General features: G+C 37.1%; 1 protein-coding gene across 1 annotated transcript; it reads left to right on the top strand.

The window, feature by feature from the left end:
- The first annotated feature begins 690 nt into the window (after positions 1 to 690).
- efhd2 (EF-hand domain family, member D2) lies at positions 691 to 21,924 on the top strand. The gene is made up of 4 exons (XM_062998398.1): positions 691 to 1,156; positions 18,292 to 18,439; positions 18,603 to 18,737; positions 19,918 to 21,924. The coding sequence occupies exons 1-4, from the start codon at positions 873 to 875 to the stop codon at positions 20,047 to 20,049; spliced, it is 699 nt and encodes a 232-aa protein (XP_062854468.1). The 5' UTR covers positions 691 to 872; the 3' UTR covers positions 20,050 to 21,924.
- Positions 21,925 to 23,663: the final 1,739 nt, after the last annotated feature.

Below are 23,663 nucleotides of genomic sequence, written 5' to 3'. Positions count from 1 at the left end.
TAAGTTTTAAAAAAGATATACATTAAGTAAAAAAAAATAAAAAACACTATTGCACATACATTGTAAACAGACATAAAATACACGTTAAGTAAAGTAAAAAATATATACACACTAAGTAAGAGATATTGCACATAATTTGCAGTGGTGAGGTACTGGTGTAATAAATAAATAAAATGCCTAGTGTTAAACACTTAAATTATTGCACAGAATATAATAGAAGAGTAGCAGCATGATGTAGGTATTTAAATCTTAATAAATAAATGTGTTAGAAAGTCCGTAAGTGTGAGCAGGTATGTTGTGTGTGCTGTTATAGGGAGTTGAGTAATCTGGTGGCTTGTGGAAAAAAGATTTATGTTGTCTACTTAAGTGTGAGATTGTGTTCTGCATCAGAACTATGTCTACAGCATATGTATTTTCAGTTTGCTTTGTTTTGGCCAATTGTAATGTTAATATCAGACAGAATTTTCTGAGGTCATGTCTGGCACCTAGAGACTGATAGGGAAACGTTAAGTGTAGTTCTGTGACAGCTTCATTAACATGAACATTGTCCATGTGACTCGTGGGTGTGGCCCCTTTAAGGGGCGTGGCAGAACGAAGCCAGCCGCGTGTAGTTATTAAGTACTGCTGTGTGCGCGAGCTCCACGCACTCGCGCGCTGTTTGTTTGAATAGTGCAGTTCGTCAAACAGTAACGGTTAAACTGCTCCAGCTTTTTATTTTAAATAAATAAAACCACGTCTGTTTATACTTTTTACATTTCGAAATTCTGTCTCATACAAAAAGCGGACATTCTTAGTAAGGGTTTAACTCATGGTGTTTGCTTAGTAGACATTGTTCTTGTTAGGTATAATACAGTTTAACCAAAAAGAGTAAAATGGCCTCGGACGAGCTTTCGGCCAAACTGACCCGACGGTTAAAGATTGAGGAGGGGGTCCAGGAGCCACAGGCTACGGATTTACATCACCAAAACGGAGCTGAGGATAAAGCTGCTACCGCCAACGCCGACTCAGAGCTGGGAGCCAAGCTGCAGCGGCGAGGCGAGCTCAACGAAGGGGTTGGAGAGCACCATCAACCCAGCATGAAGGTGTTCAACCCCTACACCGAGTTCAAGGAGTTCTCCAGGAAGCAGATCAAGGACATGGAGAAAATGTTCAATCTGTAAGTACAGACACTAGCAGTGTTTTACCACTGTGTAATTCCTGTCACACCATTGTAGCATGGGTGCAAAGTGGCATGTTGAAAGATCAGTGCCCAAGTTAAGATCTAGGAGGTTCTAGGAAACGAAAAGCTGTGCTTTAATGGAAAACTAAATTCTACAAGTACATATACATATTATCATCTAGAATGCACTGATCCAAAACAAAGTATATTTGTAATATAAATGTACTGATCTACAAAAATATTAACTAAAATAGTTTTTGCCAATATAGATTTTGGACCCTCAGACAGCAGGGATGTCCAAGTACTATATATATTTTTTTAAATCTTTATTCCTTTATTTCTTACCAACCACATTTTCCAGGTGAAAATCATGGTGGGACTCACCTCAAACACTGTGTGCAAGGCTGGAACATGCTGGAACATACTTGCACTCTGAGGGGCAATTTAAAGCAGCCAATTTATTTACTGCATGTTTGTGTAGGTCAGAAGTAACCCACACAGACGTGGTAAGAACATGCAACACTTCTCAGAGGTCATGATCGAACCCATGTTGATGTGTAACACCCAACAGCTGCACTGGTGTTCTGTTTAATTGCTGGCAAAAAGCTGTAAGCTAGTTTTGTTACAGTGAGGATAATACATCAGGAATGTCCACTGATACTCAGAGGACTAGAACCACAGCCCAGTTTCAGCCTCAAAACCAACATCTGTACATACCCAATACTAAATTGATACTGGCATTATCTCACTAACCAAGTCTACTCTGAACTGAATTCTTTAAGTTAAATATTATGAAGTTAAATATATACACTAAGTCAAAAAGGGGCCTCTGTATAACTTGGCAAATGTTAATCAGTTTTTGAAAATTATTATTTCACACAGTATTGTAGCTACATGCCTAATGTTTGGTGGGTAGTATCATAATCACTTTGTTGTAAATTTAATTCTGAATGCAACAGTAAAACATTTTTGACAATTGATCATTTGCCAAAGTTATGGGCAAAGGTACAGAGGTCCTAAAAGTGTAAATTAGATTAAATCACCAAGTAAGTGAAATTTGATTAAAACAGTTTTACAGCCCAGTAATGAGACCATATCAGTGCTCCATGTAGTTAAGTACATCCCTAATAATAAGTTGCCTTGTGTGGATAAAATACTTTAAATATTTATAATATTCTCTAAAAGTGTATCAAGATATAGATCTGTAATACTGATAACATACTCTTATATCACTTAGTACTACTGCCTTTTGGACATACAAAACTCCCCATTGTGACAGTGATTCCCAGCTTTTAATACTATCCTGAAATAAAGGGTTGGTATCAGATATAATTTAACATTTTCCACTTGGATCCATTACAATATTGTGAAGACTGGCTGATTATAAGCACTTGGCACAAACTCTTTTAAATCATGACTCTGTTTTTCTTCTGACATTTGGTATAACTTCCTTGTAGGACTTTTTTGTTCTATTTTTGCATTTCCTCCTTTTCCTCCTAATCTTATCTTTTTTTAAATTTGCTGATTGTAACTCCTCTGCCACTTGCACCATCCCCACCCTGATTAAGGGAAATCACAGACCTGCCTGTCCTCTTTGACTCGCATGAAGTCGTGACCTGCTTCTTTTCACCTGTTAATGCAGAGTCAACTCTTATGTAAAGAGAGGTGCAAACTTTTGTTTGTTCTTGTGCTGGTGCCTTAACCAGCCAACCCAGTAGGGTTGCATTTTGCAACAGCAATGAGGAACCCCATCGACAATTCTCCCACAACCACTTGTTTCTTTTAGATGCCAGCCAGGAAGATAGCACAGCTGAGATTCAAAACCAAGAGCTTGAGATGTCAGTGGTGGTGGACTAGGGCATAAGACCACAGAAGCACCTGAGCTTCCTTTCCTTGTAGGAAATTTGTGTTTAATCTTTGGCATCGTATCGAAAACAGAATTAATCAGACGCTCATGTGGTGCAGTGGGCTAATGTGCTAGTTCGCCACTGCTGTGATCTCAAGCTTCTGAGTTTCAGCTATGCTATCGCCACCTGGATGCCAACACAGACACAAAATGAAAATGAATAAATTATAAATGCTTTTGATTGATAACAATGCATTATTTAAGTGCATAATTACAGCAGTTTGTTTCTCTGCAAAACAGTTTTGCTTTGGGTGTGTCTCACAAATGTCAGTATTTGGACTAATGCAGTTGCACCGACACAGGTTTATTATAGTCACAAATTTACACACACACCCCATACAGTCAAATAAACTAATTAATGTCTGTAAAGCAGGATTACCCTGGTGCTCTTTAAAGGCATTTAATGTACAGGGTGGGCCATTTATATGGATACACCTAAATAAAATGGGAATGGTTGGTGATATTAACTTCCTGTTTGTGGCACATTAGTATATGGGAGGGGGAAAACTTTTCAAGATGGGTGGTGACCATGGCGGCCATTTTGAAGTCGGCCATTTTGGATCCAACTTTAGTTTTTTCAATGCGAAGAGGGTCATGTGACACATCAAACTTATTGAGAATTTCACAAGAAAAACAATGGTGTGCTTGGTTTTAACGTAACTTTATTCTTTCATGAGTTATTTACAAGTTTCTGACCACTTATAAAATGTGTTCAAAGTGCTGCCCATTGTGTTGGATTGTCAATGCAACCCTCTTCTCCCACTCTTCACACACTGATAGCAACAACGCAGAAGAAATGCTAGCACAGGCTTCCAGTATCCGTAGTTTCAGGTGCTGAACATCTCGTATCTTCACAGCATAGACAATTGCCTTCAGATGACCCCAAAGATAAAAGTCTAAGGGGGTCAGATCGGGAGACCTTGGGGGCCATTCAACTGGCCATCTTGCTGAAAAAACTCAGGGAACGTGCCAGCTTCAGTGCATAAAGAGGGAAACACATCATCATCACACCACACCATCAATCTTTGTGTTCCAACAGTCTTGGAGGGATCTATCCAATGTGGGTTAGTGTCAGACCAATAGCGGTGGTTTTGTTTGTTAACTTCACCATTCACATAAAAGTTTGCCTCATCACTGAACAAAATGTTCTGTGTAAACTGAGGGTCCTGTTCCAATTTTTGTTTTGCCCATTCTGCAAATTCAGTGCGCCAATCTGGGTCATCCTCGTTGAGATGCTGCAGCAGCTGGAGTTTGTAAGGGTGCCATTTGTGAGTAGCTAATATCCGCCGAAGGGATGTTCGACTGATGCCACTCTCCAGTGACATGCGGCGAGTGCTACGCTGTGGGCTCTTGCTGAATGAAGCTAAGACAGCCACTGATGTTTCTTCATTAGTGATAGTTTTCATGCGTCCACATTTTGGCAAATCCAACACTGAACCAGTTTCACGAAACTTGGCAAGCAGTTTGCTAACTGTAGCATGGGAGATGGGTGGTCTCGTAAGGTGTCTTGCATTGAAATCTGCTGCAATGACCCGGGTACTGCGTTCACCAGACATCAACACAATTTCTATCCGCTCCTCACGTGTTAACCTCTGCGACATGTCAATGGCTGTAAACAAAGAGAAGCTTGTAAATAACTCATGAAAGAATAAAGTTACGTTAAAACCAAGCACACCATTGTTTTTCTTGTGAAATTCTCAATAAGTTTGATGTGTTGCATGACCCTCTTCCCATTGAAAAAACTAAAGTTGGATCCAAAATAGCCAACTTAAAAATGGCCACCATGGTCACCACCCATCTTGAAAAGTTTTCCCCCTCCCATATACTAATGTGACACAAACAGGAAGTTAATATCACCAACCATTCCCATTTTATTTAGGTGTATCCATATAAATGGCCCACCCTGTATATTAAACAATAGTCTCTGACATAGTTTTGAATTGCATCAAAAGCTCTGCAGGCCCTTCTGTCTTTTGTTGCCAGTTCATGTTTTCCTGGGCATAAGTTCACAGATTTCATGGGTGCATTTTAGATGCACATCACGATTGTGTTCGGACTTCTGGTGGGAAAGTGAACATGTTGCTGTGGCTCATAACGCCACTTATTGTCTATTTATTGTGGGAAGTGCTGCACTGGAACCACTTCCTCAATACACTTCTGCTTGATGGTACAGAGCTGTCTTTGTACTGCCACAATTGACCAATATAAAATTAACCAAAGCTGCTCTCTCACTAAAAATGTGTGGGTCCTCAGATTCTAAATAAACAAGAATGAACTGACCCTAGCAGCTGTTATTAGTCTGTTAAAATCTGTGGCAGCCTAATGCATATTTTAGTAGAACGTTAGTTTTCGGTTATTTAATAGTCCACCACAGACCTCTGCTAAAGCTACTTCTGCAGCTGCCCCAGGTGTAAAAATAACAGGCTGTCCATAATAATGACTCCCTAAGGGTGTGGTATCGTGCTGGCTGAAAATGATTTTTTTTATCGTGCTGGCTGAAAATGATTTTTTTTACATTGGTCACAATAAGTCAGGCGTTCTGCTTTAATCTTGGGTATTATGCAAGATCAATGCCAGATAATTGACGAAAAATAGATCTGCTGGATTCAAGAAAATGCTGTTTTGTATTGGTTGCATTTGCCCTTACCTGTGCTATTGTGATAATTTTTTAATGTAAATACTACTATAAAATTAAAACCATTAATTCCAATGTAAAGAAATAGGATAATGTTGTGAGGTAACCACAATTCTATTCCAGTTAAAATTATAATATAATTATGCTTTCTTTAATAGTTTATCTTTTTGGATTTATTATTGATCCTGACTCCTAGCTTTCTGTTTACCCACCATTGTTTTTAAGTTCTTGTTTTAATTAGCAGAGTTTAATTTTATGTGGGCTATGTCATTTTGTATAGCTGCCTATATGGTACATGGTAGACTGCTGATATTGGTACAGACAGATAATTGTTCAGCTTTTGACAAATCTTACTGTTGCATAGTTGTGACCCTAAGCTGTGTTGCAATAGGGACGTGGTTTATTGCTACCCTAGTTAAAATGTAACCACAAAGCTGTTATTCTGTCCTGACCTTTTTTGATGGACTGTTTTTGATGGTGATTAGCTTGTTATTGTGATAAGCTTGTAGGTGCAAGGCCCTGACTGACACTTTTGTTGGGATTTGATTGTAGGTAACCTCCTACAGCTGTGATATGTATTCTCTGTGGGATTATTTAACTATGCATTATTTGGACTAAGGTATAATGCTTGGGATGTATAATATATGATTTTCACTTTTGTATAGTATGTTTTATGCAGGGTCCTGGGTTTAAACCTTACCTTCAGTTGCTGTTTGTCAGTTTTGCATGTTTTCTCAGTGTCTGTGTTGGTCCCCTTCCACCTAACCATGCCAGTCGGTAAAATTGCTACATTTCTAAATTGTGGTGGGTCTAAAGCCCACCTAGAAATACTGTGCACAAATTAGAAACGTGTGCACACAGGGCACTAAATACTCATCTGTTTACTCTCACATGCATGAGACCTGGAATTGAACCCCGCCCTGAAGTTGGTGTTTTTCAAAAGTTTTCACTGCGCCAGTTGGTAGATTGGATAGTCTACTTTCCCCCTAGTTGACTAGAGCCATGTACCGGGTGTATGTTTTTATTGTGTCCAGTGTTTCCGAAAGTCTCTGGTCAGACCACTGTCATGATTAGGTGTCTCTAAAGATAAACTAAACATTTACTTTCTTACTCGCCCTGTAGAAGTGTTGAAAAAATGTAAACACTTGCACTGGTGCAGCAAAATGTTTAATGTAGAGATAAAATGCTGATTAAATGCTGGTAAATTGTTGCTTAGACAGCTGAAAGGACAAACCTGCAAGGGTTTGCAAAGCTTATGACTAATGTATTTTTAGACAGTGTTATGCTGGCATGTCTTATTTACAGTCATTGAGCTGATGACTGTGGTAATACACTATATATTTTGTTACCTATTGTATTCAGTTCTTGTTGTTAATGGCTATTGGGTGAGCAAATGTTTAATATGTGAACAGATAGAAACAAATAAGCTTCTGTGGTTCACCGTGAACTCTGAATGCCACTCACTGTTTAAAGTTGAATGATTGTAGGAAGCAGCATTTCATATTCCTCTTGTTAGTTGTTGCTGCTGGTGTCACCTATTTGACGGCCTTTTGTATAACATCACATTCCAATTTAAAATAGATTTAGTAGCTTACTGCTTTACTTACATACATCCAACATCTCCTTGGTTTACCATGACAGTTTGACCCTGGTTATGTTCTGTAAATTTTAGTGATTTGTGTGTGGAGCAAAGTTATGTGTAATAACAGACTCAGTTCAAAGTAAATAAAGTAGAAGAGCGGTGTAAGCTCTGCCCAGGCCTAGAGCCATTTAGTACAGGTTTACCTGAACTCCTATTCAGAAACTGCTGTTGCAAATACAGTATAATATGGAAATATGTAATATATATATATAGTGTGTCAAAAACTGGTACAAATTGGTGGTAGGACTGGAAAAAGTATGAGTGTATATTAATGTAATGTTGCATTTTTAATTTTAGTGGTCTTTAAGATTATTCAAAAATGTCAGCTTTTGTGACACACTAAACATTTACATTTTCAGCATTTAGCAGACGCTTTTGACTTACACGATGAGCAATTGAGGGTTAAGGGCCTTGCTCAGGGACCCAACAGTGACAACTTGGTGGTGGCGGGGCTTGAACCGGCAACCTTCTGTTTACTAGTCCAGTACCTTAACCACCGAGCTATCACTGCCCACCTATACATAAGGCAGTCCTGCTGATACACCTCCATGTCACAATCGTCAATCACAAAATCACCATGACATATAATGGTGTCAATGGTATGTCTAAAAAACATGATTTAAAGAATTTAAAATGAAAGTTTGGAGCCATTCTGTAAGAGAACATATGGTAACAAGGAAAGTTTCCACCTATTAGCATCTGTGCTATTTGCTAAGCCTTCACAAGAAGCTCCAGGCTAACTTTTGTATATTGGTGTAATTTAGTAAGTGAGCAATTATATTGGTATTTTAAATGATGGTTAATTTAAGCCCTCAAACAATATCACAAAGTCACAGTGTTTCATACATTAGTTTTATGTCACCATTTGCTGTCCTCGTATTGGTGGATTCTAGACGAGGCTCGTAGAAACGGTCACAGTTAGAAATTTTAGTCCAAAATTTGACACTGGCTCTTTTTATGTAGGTCTTTGGTTGCAGCAGCACTAAATCATGCATCAGACTTATGTTACACTGTACAGTGTTAAACAGTACAATCCAAAACCATGACCAAAGAAAACCAAAGATCATGACTATATCAGCAAAATTGGGTCCGATTATCACAGTGTGACTTTGGCTTTCATTTGTAAAGTGGAAATGATTGAAATGTAATGTTCTTTAAGGTACTGTGTGAATGCACTTCTCTCTCTATGAGAGGGTGTAGCCATGTAGGCTGTAAAAAAACTTGGCCACTTGCACAGAAAAACCATATGCACATTCTCACATTCTCAGTTTGGTTTTTACCATGCCTGAGATGATGATTTTCTCTGACCTGGCCTCTCTAATGTGCACAGGAAGTTCTCAGGGTTTGTTATGTTCCACCTGCTGTCCTGCACTCTGTCACTGATAAAATAGACTGAAATGAGCTAAATAAAAATAAGATTTTGAGCGGCATTAGAAGTGTATGAACAAAAAATACAAAAAATAGCATTTAGAATCAAGTGTTTTGTTTGAGGAAGGTAGAGTTTCATGTATGATACCAACATCACAGTGAAGTGTGGTGGTGTGAGCACCCTAATATGGGGCTAATAATATTGCTTTTTTCCAAATAGTGCAATGTACAGAAACAGAGGATTTTATCTGGTTGATTTAAGTTACTAAATCCTGACAGTTTTAACAGTTAATTGACAACATTGGCTTTACAAATGACTAGCATTTTAATTTGATGGGTTTTTACTTACATTTTTTAATTTTGTTTTTTATATTGGTCTCTGCTTGTTACAAATGTTATTTGTTCATATCCATCTATAAGTGCCAAATTTAAAGACATGAATATACACCCTGGGACTATATTAAAAACAAGTATTGTATGAATATCTGCTTAACCAGCATGAATCCAAACACACTGCTGAAGTTAGATTTTTGCAGATAACAAATAACTAAAAAGACCTAGATATGCATGTATGTTAAGCTGAAGTCTGTGGAGGTTTTAACAGCTGTACTTCAGTGTGGAGTAATTTTCTAACTTGTTGAGACAAGCCCCGGAATGTATTCAACACTTAAATTCTGATGCCTAGTCATCGTAATGTATTTCCAGTGTACCGTAGTTACAAATTTTTATGGATTTGGTGCTATATAAATATGAATACAAATATTGTATTAAGTGATTACGTAATTACATGCACTATTTAATGCACTATATATTCAGTTATTTAAAAAAATGTTACATTTAATAAAGCAATAAGAACACAAGTTCTACATCTAAAAATGTATCCACACATACCATTTTCAAAAAGGATTTCATAATACCATTCAAGAAGGTTGTTCATAAATCCCAGCATAATTAAGATAGGACTCATTTATGAACTGCTTAAAGAATCAGTATATAATATAAAGTGACTGGTATAATGTAACAAACTTGAATAGCCTACTTTTAAATAAAGTAGCAAACACCATCCACTGTACCTGTGCAATTTTTTTAAAGAATTATTATTTATTTGTAATTACATTCACAATTAATTAATGATTTTTTTTTTTACATTTTTGATGTTACAGCTATATACCTTTAAAACATTTTTACTCATTACTCAAGGCTTAATATGGTTTAACATAGCTTGGAGATGAGTATGTTTTCTGGTTGAATTCAGAAGGCAGTGAAGGAGCAAGTGAGCTCTCTGATTTCCCATGGCCCTCACAGAGTGGGACTAAGGGATGGGGCCTTGCAGCTGTCCGGAAGTTTGAATGTCACATGGCTTCGTTCTAACAGCAACTTTTGACCAACTGTGGGAGAACTGGTTAAATGTTTCTTAGGATCCTATTTGGCTTTCATGAGAAGACGTGTTCCTTAAGTAAAAACATTTTGTACATTATAGTGTTTTTCTGCCACAAATCATATATTTTAAATATTATAACATTTTCTGTTGAAGACTGCCTGCATAAATATCCCTTTTTATTTGCACACCCTAGCTTATGAGCTTACAAGCTAATGTGTCACATTCATATACACTTAATTACTAGGGACAAATTGACCTTGAACTTGTTTTAATCTTAGGAAGATTGAGATCTTATCCCATTGCATACTCTTTAGTTTAGACAAACTACATGTTAAATGTTTCACGTCTACTCTTCGGGTGTGTGTACCTGTGGCACAAGAATGACTAGATTTTTAAGCACATACTTTACAGTCATGCATAATTGGTCAATTAAAAACAGTGGATGGGATGCACCTAACAAACTTATGTATGTATGTTTTGTCTCTATCTATCTATCTATCTATCTATCTATCTATCTATCTATCTATCTATCTATCTATCTATCTATCTATCTATCTATCTATCTATCTATCTATCTATCTACCTACCTACCTACCTACCTACCTACCTACCTACCTAACTAACTAACTAACTAACTAATTCATCGACTTGCATAAGCTATATTTATTCCAATTCTAATCTCCCAGTGTCTGTGTGGGTTTCCTCTGGGAGCTCTGGGTTCCTCCCACAGTCCAAAGACATGTAGGTTAGGTCAAATGATATACAAAATTGACCGTGACTGGTTGTCATTGATCTTGAACTGATGAATCGTGTGTAACCTCTAACTACCTGTCCTGTCATGAATGTAACCAAAGTGTAATGACATTAAAATCCTAATAAATACATATTCTGAGGCATAAGAGATGCATAGCAGCCAGTGGATTTAGTGTAGTCAGACATGGATAGTTGACAATGTTCCAGTAAGAAAAATAAAACTTCGCTTGCCACCTGACTATAACTATGATCCCTTTTTTTATTCCAAGTTAAAAAAATTCCATAGCAGCCAGTGGGTTTAGTGCAACCACTTCACAGAGCATCATCAGACTAACGTGTGTGCGCTCCTGATTGAATGCATCTGTTGCGTACAGGTGCCATCACAGGGAACTTTACTGTGTGTTGGCGTGAGGGCTTTCCCATGCCACTTCTGGTTTACAGTTGCTTGGCAACACAGGTTTAAGTCTAGAGAGATTGGCAGAGGGAGAAAGTAAGAATGACAGTAAGAAAGGGAGTGATTACAGAGGAGTAAAATCCTGGACTGAAGCCTAGGTGGCCGCTTTACTAAAGGACTAAATCTTTTGATCCGATAAACTGCTGCATTATTGCTTCTAATGTGATTTGTGATTAGATGGAGACCTTCAGTTGATTTAAGCACACAGTCTGAACCACAACTAAAGACATTCAGCACACAATGTGACGTAGTTATATTTTAAACATGGCTTTTTTAATATTATAGTAATTTACATACATGTAGAGTTAGACGTCTGATTGCAAATAAAATGTTCTGAACTTGGTTTATTTCTTTCTTTTTACTGATAACTGACCGGCATTAGTCAAGCAACCCATCGGAATAAAAAACACACCACAAAGGTTCAAGTCTTTATATTTTAATTATTTAAAAAAGTGTAACATATTAAAAGCAACAGAACAGAGTTGGTAGCCCATGGTTTATTAAAAGATGTAACTAAACTTACTAATAAAAAATTGAAGCACACTTTATATACTAAAGTTATTTCTAATAACAGCAGTGGAGTTATTATAAGATTAGATATAATCATTCAATACCTTTCCTCTTGTTTGGGGAACTTTCTACTGTTTTAATAACCATGAATGCTGAGATGGACAAAGCAGAACTAAGCTTTGCATTGTCAGCCAATACTAGTAATGATCTTGACATGCTGTTAAAAACAACTGTCAGCCATTTTCATCTAGACTACACATAGCTTAAACATCAGTGCAGAGGCTAAGAGGACCACACCAACGAGACATTTTGTGTCCTGCTGTACAAGAAGTCATTGTATATGCTCTACAATTCCCTCCCACCCGAGGCCAAATGTCTGTCTTACAGTAAGCCACAGTCCACCATAAGCATTTGTAACCATGAACACCACCTATTCAATATTACAGAGCCTCGACACACGAGAGTGAAAGAAGTTTATTGACACTACACACAGTCAGATCTCCTCAATGCTAAAAAGCTCATGTTATTTCCTGTCTAGTACTTGCTACTGCATACCACAGAGGAGAAAATATCTAATGGTTGCAACAAAAACACTCATTTAAATTACTGCTGTTCAATAAATCTGTGAAAAAAATTAGGAGAAGCAAATAAAAAGTAAAGTAAGGCTGTTTTTAATATTTACGACATCCATGACACAGCTGTGTTAAAGGTCTTTGAAGGACAGAGTATAGTGACCATCGTGCTGTTTTTAGACTGCTGCTAGTAGTAAAGCCAGCTTTACACTTGAGGTTTTAATCTTTTAAATGCTGTCAGAAACTGAAACTTGTGAATTAAAAAATAAGTGGTGGTCAAATGGACTTTCTTAGATCACATTGTTTAATATGGACCAAACTATTGTTGCACTATTTTACTCAGGAATAGTCGGTTTTAGATTTTCTCTCGAAACTTTGCTGCTTGTTTCTCTTGCACCAGTCCAAGATGAAGAAAACGCCCAATAGTGTGTTAGGACTTTTTTATGGGGTGTGGGGGATTTGGTAGCTTTTACTCATGTTTAGACTATGGAGCTGAAGCTCCAAGTGGTGGTAGGGCAGGCGCAGAGTCCTAACTAAAATATTTACTACGATTTAGAACCGTCCTGCTACTCTGTATTAACAGAAGTGAGACTGTGCTATACTACACACTTGAGACTGATTTTTGTCATGAGGTCAGTATTTGATCTTGAAAGTTTATTCACCATATTTCTATGATGTAATTTTCACACTGATTTCTAATGTCAGTGTTTGTAAGTTTGGTAACACAGTTTACATAGAAAAGTAACTAGATGAAATTTGTTCACTGGTATCTCAAAATTTGTAGCATAGATTTTTTTAATACTTTGTATACTATGGTGAGCTTCCTTATTGACACACAGGGGTGGCACGGTGGCTTAGCGGGTAGCACTGTCGCCTTACAGCAAGAAGGTCCTCGGTTCAATCCCCAGGTGGGGCGGTCCGGGTCCTTTCCATGTGGAGTTTGCATGTTCTCCTCATGTCTGCGTGGGTTTTCTTCGGGAGCTCCGGTTTCCTCCCACAGTCCAAAGACGTTCAAGTGAGGTGAATTGGAGATACAAAATTGTCCAAGACTGTGTTTGACATTAAGGACATGTGAACTGATTAACCTTGTGTAACGAGTAACTAACTGTCCTGTCATGAATGTAACCAAAGTGTGTAAAACATGATGTTAAAATTCTAATAAATAAATAAACCTTATTGACACACCAGTCCTTTCAGACAGCAGCAGCTGAATGTATTCTGTATCAACACTGCACAGTGAAGCTGTAAATGAGATTAATCAAATGACTGTAATCAGCAACAGGAAACTGAATCAACAGTTTTGATCTACAGAAAAGTTAAGACTGCACGTCCTCACATTTTCTCCATTTCTTCACATGACGCACGAATACAAAAGCTTCCTCCTGCTTCTGCACTGCTACTGGATTCATAGGAGAGAATGTTGTCACACATCAAGCATGAATAGTTTTATTATATAATCATATCAGATTACTTATCTAGTATCATTATACTAGTTAACCAGGCAGGTAAATTAAAGGGGGTAAAAGTACTAAAAATCCTTATGCTTTATAATCTGTACTATCTCAAAAGCACAAGTCAGGTACAATTGCCTTGAAATTCTATTGCTGAAATACATAGAGCTTAAGTTCTGTTTTTTTTAACCCCAGCCTTTAAATGACACTTTAGTGCTTTCCTGTCTGCAGCATGTGTAATACAAATGTTGAGTAAATAGGATGTGTTGTGCAGTTTGGTAATTTCCTAGGCCTGACTCTACGCTGTTTCTACACTCACTGTTCATTTTACCCCTGCACTGCACTGACATGGTGGTGGTGTGTTAGTGTGTGTTGTGCTGGTATGAGTGGATCAGACAGCAGCGCTGCTGGAGTTTTTAAATATCGTGTCCACTAACTGTCCACTCTGTTAGACACTCCTACCTAGTTGGTCCACCTTGTAGATGTAAAGTCAGAGACGATCGCTCATCTATTGCTGCTTTTTGAGTTGGTCATCTTCTAGACCTTCATTACTGGTCTACACAGGATGCTGCCCACTGGGTGCTGTTGGCTGGATGTGTTTGGTTGGTAGACTGTTCTCAGTCCAGCAGTGACAGTGAGGTGTTTAAAAACTCCAGCAGCGATGCTGTGTCTTATCCACTCATACCGGCACAACACACACCAACACACACCAACACACCACCACCATGTTAGTGTCACTGCAGTGCTGAGAATGATCTACCACCCAAATAATACCTACTCTGTGGTGGTCCAGGAAGAGTCCTGACCATTAAAGAACAGGGTGAAAGGGGGATAACAAAGCATGCAGAGAAACCGACGGACTACAGTCAGTTTTATTATTATATCCAAACATGAAAATTAGAGCAAAGACCTTTTCACATGAGGATAAAATGGTAAAAAAAAAGTTTAGAAAAAAGTTGGTGAATACCCATTTACCTGGTTGCACATTTACTGCCAGGGCACGTTTGTGCTAAAGTCTTAATACATTTATTATTTACACTATGTAGCAGTTTAAGGATTTTAATGTTACAATGCTGTGCCATTGCAGCACTTGCAATCCTCTCTTTGGTCTCTGTCGATTATGCCAGATTTGCATTGTATTTTCCAGTTTACTGAATTGTGCCAGTTAGGTGTACCATGAGATAAGGTGGATGTGATGAGACATGCCAAATCCTCTGAGTCTAATAGTTAATTAAGAATAGACAGTAATGCACTCTCTCCTAATTCTGAATAAGTGATAAGCTGGCAGGTTCAACACAGTATGCAGTTAATAGAAGAATAAAGGTGTGTATGAGACAGACAGCAGCAGGAGTCCATGTCTGAAGACAGTAATATTGGTGCCAGCTGTTGGGGCAGATGGACACACACACACTTCATATTCATGAACCGAGTGAGCTAATATGGCAGAAATGCTCATGAATGATTGTTGCTGTACTATCACACTGCAGTGAGAATTCAGGCAATCAGGGATGGACAATATATTGTTTGGTCACAATATTGGCTTCTGTGCTATGAAAAATAATGAAACCAGAAATTTCAAGCTATAAGAGTTGTGATATACCACAGATGTTATATTTCTGTGAGATGTGTTCTTATAGTTTAAACCACCTACGATTAACAAAGCATACATCACTTTAACATGTTCAACACTCAACATATTGTAAAGCTGTTTTTTAATCGGTGGTGCAGCAGTCTGTTAGGCTAGCCTATCAACGCTGTGATTTGGCTTTGAATCACAGCAGTGCTGTCAGCCGACCCAGGTATCTACACAGACATGATTGGCTATAACTGAGGTGGGGGTCAAAGTCGTACGATAGATTGGTCTTCTGTTTAGGATTGGTGCCCTGTTCCCTCCTTGTGTGTTTTCTGGTGGAAGAAAACAGGAAATGAAATCTCTAAAAGGAAATCATGATTTATTAAAATAAACCATAACATCTTTTCATGATTCATCTGAGAAAAAGCAGACAGCTGTTTACAAATTAATTCCATATTTAGGGGACTGATCTTATGCTAGTATCTTCCCCCATTATTGAAGTTCACGCTGACCATTCTTAGCCTCTCTGGTTATTGGCTTATGGTGGTACCATAGTTTAGAATTTTAGCCATAGACATAAGATTGTTAAACACTACAGCTGCTACTGTAGGAGCACAATAGTAAACATATTTATTTATTACATTGAATACCTTATTAAACATTTTTAAACAGTTTTCTACACATGAATACATCTTAATAGAATACCCTAAATATGTTAAGGAAAGGCAACAACTACTCATACCACGGTGGGTAGCACTGTCGCCTCACAGCAAGAAGGCCCTGGGTTCAGTTCCCAGATGGAGCGGTCCAGGTCCTTTCTGTGTGGAGTTTGCATGTTCTCCCCGTGTCTGCGTGGGTTTCCTCGGGAGCTCCGTACAAGTACAAGTGAGGTGAATTGGAGATACAAAATTGTCCATGACTGTGTTTGATATTGAACTTGAGCTGATGAATCTTGTGTAACCAGTAACTACCTGTTCTGTCATGAATGTAACCAAAGAGTGTAAAACATGACGTTAAAATCCGTTAAAAATAAAATAAATATAACCACCTGGAACCATAAAAGATATCATCACACAAGAAAATGCAAGAACAGTACTAAATCTTGCAACCATCAAAATAAAAATATAAAGTGGACTCAAAATCTAAACAAAAGAAACTATAAATAGACTCAAACACAATACCTGACATGCCATAAATGGCACAAATACATGCTGAACATGGCATTGAATCCAAATAAAATAAATAAATTCTACACATGGAGCATATCGTGGCATATATTCTTTTTCTTGGTAGCAAGAGTTGATGGTAAAATTTTATGAATCTGTTTGCATAAGTGTTAAGTGTCATAAATCAGTCACAGGCACTAAATGGCATGAATATATGATGTTGTGAATTATGTTGTATATACTGCTATATACTTTAAATCAGAAAGAAACAGCTCAGTGTTTAATATGAAGATCCACAATTAACGAGTGAAATAAAGTGCTACTGTTTTAATAATGTTGTTTGCAAGTAAACTACACACAACAGCACAAGAACTCAGCACTTAACATGTTTTCTGATTTACTGGTACACACACGGAGTTTGAGTTTACTTTGCTTGTCTTGATGAACTCCGGCAGCCTCAGGCCAGTTGTGTACTTGGTTACACCCTCTGGTCTCTCAGTCTGCTGGCTGTTTCTCATGTTTCATTCTTACTCCTTGTGTTCATGCTTCCGCTTTATGCTTTTTTTATGCTTTTTTTCTGTTTGGCTGCACGGGTCTTAGTTTGTGCTCGGGTGGGTGTTAAGCGTCCATGCTTCTGCTCCCACTTGTAACTCCATTTATCAAAATGTCACTGGTGAAAACGGCATTGTGTCAGACATCCTACATAAAGCATTATTTCTTGTTTGGTGTTACTTTGCTACTTTATTTAGTCTAGAAATTAAATGTTTGAATCTTACAAGTGGTTTTAAGTAATTAAGAAACACCTATGTAATAAATTACAGTTGTGTAGGCACTACATCTGAATGTGTATGATCCAGGCACAGCAATGTTAACAAAGGAGATTGTGTAAGACTACATCCTTATTCTTGTGAAGAGTTGTGCAATGTGGCCAGAATAGTCAATCGCCGTGTATGTGATATTGTATCTTGGTAGCTACTCATATCAAAGTGCTTTTTGTAGTAGAAATAAAAAAGTAGTTGAAAAGGTTGTTCGTATTATACTTTCAGCTAGGTGTCAGAGTTGTAAAAAAAAATTAATGCTGTGTTCAGTGCTGCATGGAGTGCAAAATAAAATTAGATGGAAATGATGTCTATTTGAGAAATGCAACTGTTTTGTGACTGTTTAGAGCACAGCTTTAATGATTTATCTGTACTACAGAATAAACAGAACAGCCAAATAATTACCTAAACACATTTTCTTTCGTCACCCAAACACATAAAAGAATAAAAAGGTGTTGGGCAACCTGAAAAGCTTTTCTGTGTCGGCGCATATTCCACAATGTCCAAGATTGTACTTGCGGGATAATACACCTTTCTTTTAAGAGAAGTTGACTCTGTGTTTTGGCAAGGGATGAAGAGCTTTATCAGTAACACTAACATTTTTTATGTTTGATTAGGTTTGGGTCTGGTGATTGACTGTCACAGAATATGATTTACATACTCTGTAGTTCATTCATTTACTGTGACCACACGTGACCCTTGTATGTGACATTGCCATTCTGGAAGAGACCTTTCTTTTAGGGTACAAATGGACCACAGGAAAATGCCACCTACAGAGAAATGGAGCCAACAGACCCCTCACTGTTCAGCATAAGAATTTCAGCCTGTAGTTTTCTTACAAGTCAATTAAAATTTCAAGATCTTTCACTGTTATAACTAGGTACGTTTGCTCTGTGATTGCAGGTATGACTCTGAGAAAGATAACTTCATTGATATGATGGAGCTAAAGCTGATGATGGAAAAGCTGGGGGCGCCGCAGACTCACCTGGGCCTTAAAAACATGATTAAAGAGGTCGATGAGGACTTGGATGGCAAACTTTGCTTCAGAGAGGTAAAGACAAGCTTAAAACACATGCACTGCGTTACAGCAGAACTATTTGATTCATTTTGTTATTAATTAGATTTTATGTCATTAGACACTTTGTTTGTCCAACATGTCTTTTTAGCAACAAATCTACTGTAAATTATAAACCCTCTTTCTCCCTGTTCTCCAGTTTCTCCTGATCTTCAGAAAAGCTGCAGCAGGGGAGCTGGCTGAGGACAGCGGACTGAGTGCACTGGCACGTCTCTCTGAAATCGATGTGTCCACAGAGGGAGTAAAAGGAGCAAAGACCTTCTTCGAAGCCAAAGTAAGAAATTATTATTATTATTAGAATTGTCTTTTCATCTCTTTATAAATGTTTTGGACTTTTATCTTGACCCTAGATCAGGGTGGTTACAGTTGGTACAAAAACAAACTCTTAAAAGTTAAATTTTAACTTACATTTTAGTATTTGGGCCTCATACACACTAGTGTATTCTTAGGTACTTATAACTAAAAATTACCTATTACTTTTACTAAACATTACACTTGTATGTAAAATATATCCATACAATAAAGCTGTATTCAGTTGGAGTGCTGCATGAAAAACGGCTTCTTATAACAAATTAAAATGATGTCTTTGAGAAATGCAACTGTTTTGTGACTGTTTAGAGCACATGTTTAATAATTCATCTGTACTACAGAATAACCAGCACAGTCAAATATTTACCTAAATACATTTTCTTTGGTCAGCCAGTATTTATTCTTATCATCGTCACCCAAACTCCTTTCAGTGTGATTAAACAGTAACAAATGTGTGTAATATGCTATAGCACAGTAAAACGACACATTAAAGAATAAAAAAATCCCACACAATGTCTTTGTAAGACGTTTGGGCACCGGGCAAGCTTTTCTGTGTCTTGGCATATATTAAACAAATGTCCAAAATTGTAGTTGTGGGATGACTAAATTGATGTTTTGACAAGGAATGAAGAACACTATCATTAACACTTTAAAATCATCCATGTTTAATTAGTTTTAGGTCTGGTGAATGGCTGAATGACTTATGAAGTATGTAACTCGTATGCTGTAGCGTTCACTATGACCACACGTGACCCTTTTATTTGACATTGTAATTCTGGAGGAAACCTTTCTTTTATGGCACAAATGGACCACAGAAAAATGCCACCTACAGCATAATGGAGCCATTAGACCCCTCACTGTTCAGCTCAAGAATGAATAACACTACGATAAATAAAAGATGAGCTTTTTGTAAATGCCACGTTAACGTCATATTCTTGAGACACCAAAAACAACAGCAGCAACAAAAACACTTCTTCAGATGAAATAATGTCCCAAATAATCTCAAACAGTTGAGGTTTTAAGTTTTCCTATAGATTCAGCCTAGACATGGACTGTTCTGTTTATGGTATGTAGGTCATATCATGTTTAATAATGTAAGTAAACTTTAATGGTACCTGACCTATATCCTCTTTCTCTTCTACCAGGTCCACGCTATTAATGAGTCGAATCGTTTCGAGGCGGAGATTCGTCACGAGCAGGAGGAGAAGAAAAAACAGGCAGAAGAAAAGAAACAAAGACAAGCAGCATTTAAAGAGCTCAAGTCTGCCTTCAAATGACCTCCTTTCTGTCCTGTTGGAGCCTTGTTTTAAACCATCCTTATCATCTTTCCTCTCCCCTTTTAGGTGTTTTCTGACTGTATTTATTAGTTAAACAGAGCGGATACTATGCAATGCTTTTAGAGGTGTTCATTTAGAATTCATGCATTTACCTAGTTTATATGGTGTTAATATGACTACTTGAATCTTTACTGGTCATTCCGATTAATTGTATGTCTGCTCTGGACTGGATGTGCCTATTTACTCATTTGATTTACATTCCTATAATAATTTGAGTGTGTGACATTGCTTTCTCGATTTAACTTCAGTGGTGCAGTGTTTTAATCAAGCAAGTATATGCAATTATAAAGTGTTTTGAATTGATTTTATAAATAATTTTATAAAAAATTTAGGTTTTGGCACATTCAGTTCATTGTTAAAGCAGTTTCATGCCTTATGTAAATGAATGATTAGTTCCTTGTTAACCAGGTTAGCACAGGCAGATGTGCTCAAATGTTATATGAGAGCTTAAAAGAGTTCTGTGTTTTAACACTGTGGCAGGAAGGGAGGGGAAATGTGCATGTTTCATGACTGTGTTTCTAGTGAGTGGTTGGCTGTTTTTTGCATGGTCACTGTGATGCCCTGACACTGACATTAAGTTGGTTTTATATTCTACCAACCTAATGCCAGTTGCCCTGACAATCTTTGCCAGTTACTTTAACCGACAAGACAAATTTAAAGTTCAACATAAACACCACAGGCATAACCAGTGTGTCATCATAAATCCAGGTTTGGAAGTCTGTAGCTAACAGTTCATTACAAGTGCTAACTAAGCATTGTAGCCATAATTAGTCTAATAGAAATGCATTTGGTAGACCTGTATTAAAGTTCTTTTTTAATACTTGGACATGATGCAAAATTATACAATTATTTCTGTCCAAAATTACAATTCGCACACATTCACATTTGCTAAATGTAACATGCACCTCTGATTAAAATGCACTTTTTTCTTTTAAAAAAAACCTCACGTATGCACTGAAGGAGTTAAAAACTCACTACAACACAACTGCATGTATAAGGAACTTGTGTGTGGACTGTAAACACATTTGTAACTGTGGTTTGGTTAAATCCGGCACTAGCATAAAAATTCTGTTCATTAGTTCTCTGCAACCCATTTTAACAAACAGTACTTGCACTCTAACATTGTGTTGAGAGAACAATAAATGCTTTGTTGGTTGTGCATGGCATGCAGCATCAAACATGTAACTTTGTTTTTAAATAAAAAGATTCATCCTACAAAAATGTTGAGTTAAAACAGGAAACATCTTACAGCCAATTGCCTTTAAGGCTTTAGTTGGGTTTGTAATTTGCAGCACATTTAGCACAAGTGTGAGGTGTTCAAAGAATACATATTTTTTTTTTCCATAAAATGAAGCAGAGTTTAGTTTTCTATGGTGTTGGGCCTTGTGAAATGAAAACCTACTATTTTCTTAAATTGAATGCCATTATCTGCAAACCTGTCTTGTCATTGTAATCAGCTGTTTGACATGGTGTTATTAAATGTGATCATTTATGTATCTTTATTTTTTATGATAACTGTCTGGACTTTTGCTATGCAGTGTTGTATTCTTAACATTTTAAGAAAATACATTTTAGTCACTGGCAACCTGTGTAATTATTTGTATTGTGAAAACAGTGCATGAATCATTTTCACAGTTCTAAGCATTCGCATTGTCTACTATGTATTTTAGAATAATTTCAGAGTAAGCAGGTGTTCTACTGATTAAATGTGGGTATTAAGTGTATAAGGTATAATGTTTATACTTTTACTGTTATAGAGCTTTAATTAACAGTCTTGAATAAACGAGGAGCAGAAATGTGGTGGTTTACAACCGATGTGTTGTCTTAAACATTTTCCTTACCATTAAGCTCTTACAGGGGTTAGCAATATGAACTTAAATTTGCTGTGCCATCCCAAATGTATTTGTACGAGATTTTTTTATTCAGGCAAAATAACCAAAAAATGAACAACTGTAATTAAAAATGCTTCTTAATGCGAGACAGTGTTCTACATCCCCATGGCTACATTTTTGTTGATTTTAATGGTATTTTATCTGTAAGAGGGTATAGGTTTTTATGTTCAGCAAACCACTTTTTGCCCACTCATGCCACATAAATATATGATTAAATATGTTCATTAAAATAGTACATAGCAGAAGCGCAATGTTAATGCACTTGGTCATTTTAGTTGACCACTGCTGCATTACAGCACTTGCTTTCATTTATTTTATCCTCATTTACTAAAATGTTTCCATGCATCTGTATTTGTAACTGTGTGACTTATAAGGGGCTAAAATTTTGGAATTGTACCTCAAAGTACCAATGTTTTTGTAATTTTACTGTTAGTGTGTAAAAAATATGTTAGCAAAGTTCATTTATTTTTTTATTAGAGTCTTGTTATAAGTTGTTAAAGTTGATCACAAAAAGGTAAGCATAAATGTGAGAAATCTGTCAGAGCGATTGTGGTGCAGTGCTGGTCAGTCCCAGGATGCCATTACCGATGTACAAATTGAGGCTAAAATTGTGAACATGTCCAACCTTTTTGAACATCCTATTCGAAAACCATGGAAATTTCAAAGTTGTTTACTGGGGTTAAGGTTGTTTACTTAACTGGATGGACTGGTGGAGTTTCTATGCACCAATCTCGTTGAGCCTTTATAAACCTAGTTTTGTTCACAAGGTAGTCCTGCTGAAACAGAAAAACCTTCCTACATTTCAAAGCTTTATACATGAAGGGGTTTGAAGCACAGTATGTTGTGACACATTCCCCTTATCAGTAATAAAATTATTGGCAATGTTAGCCACAGTAACTTTTCTGTTGGTCTGTCCTGCATGACAATTAGTACAACCTCTGAAAGCAAAGGTTGGGCCCATAAGAACGATGTTAATCTGGAAATACCAGAGCATCTCATCGTTCTAATGAGGAATCTCTACACTGATCAACAAACCACAGTCATGACAGAAAATGGACAGATTGGTTCCACATTGGCAAAGGAATTAGATAAGGCTACATTGTCACCATTCCTGCTCAACCTGTACACTGAATATACAGTGGTGTTCAAAAAAATAGCAGGGATTTTTAAAAAAGCGAATAAAGCACAAAATTCATTATAATAACTTTTATTTCCATAAATGCAGATGCACTGAAAATACTACACTTTTAATTCTAAATCAAAACATTAACATAATTTAGCCAGTTTGTGTTAATCCTTTATAGAAAGTTAAGAAAAATGAATATTAGGCTGTTCAAAAAAATAGCAGTGCCAGCATTTTTCTTTAAAAACTCAATAAATGTATGTATAAATTGAACATGTTTGAGGTTTTACTTTACTTTAAATTACTGAACTAATATTTAGTGGCATAACAATTGTTTCCGAGATCTGTGTTGCATGGAGTCGACCAACTTCTGGCACCTCTGAACAGGTATTCCAGTCCAGGATGATCAGACTACATTCCACAGTTCTTCTGCAATTTTGGGTTTTGCCTCAAAAAAACATGTTTCAGATTTCAGAACACAAGTTCTCTCTGGGATTGAAGTCAGGGGATTGGGCTGGTCACTCTATTACCTCAATCTT

This window comes from Trichomycterus rosablanca, chromosome 7, assembly GCF_030014385.1.
Source record: "Trichomycterus rosablanca isolate fTriRos1 chromosome 7, fTriRos1.hap1, whole genome shotgun sequence".
Classification (NCBI taxonomy): domain Eukaryota; kingdom Metazoa; phylum Chordata; class Actinopteri; order Siluriformes; family Trichomycteridae; genus Trichomycterus; species Trichomycterus rosablanca.
This window is presented reverse-complemented; position numbering and strand designations above follow the sequence as displayed.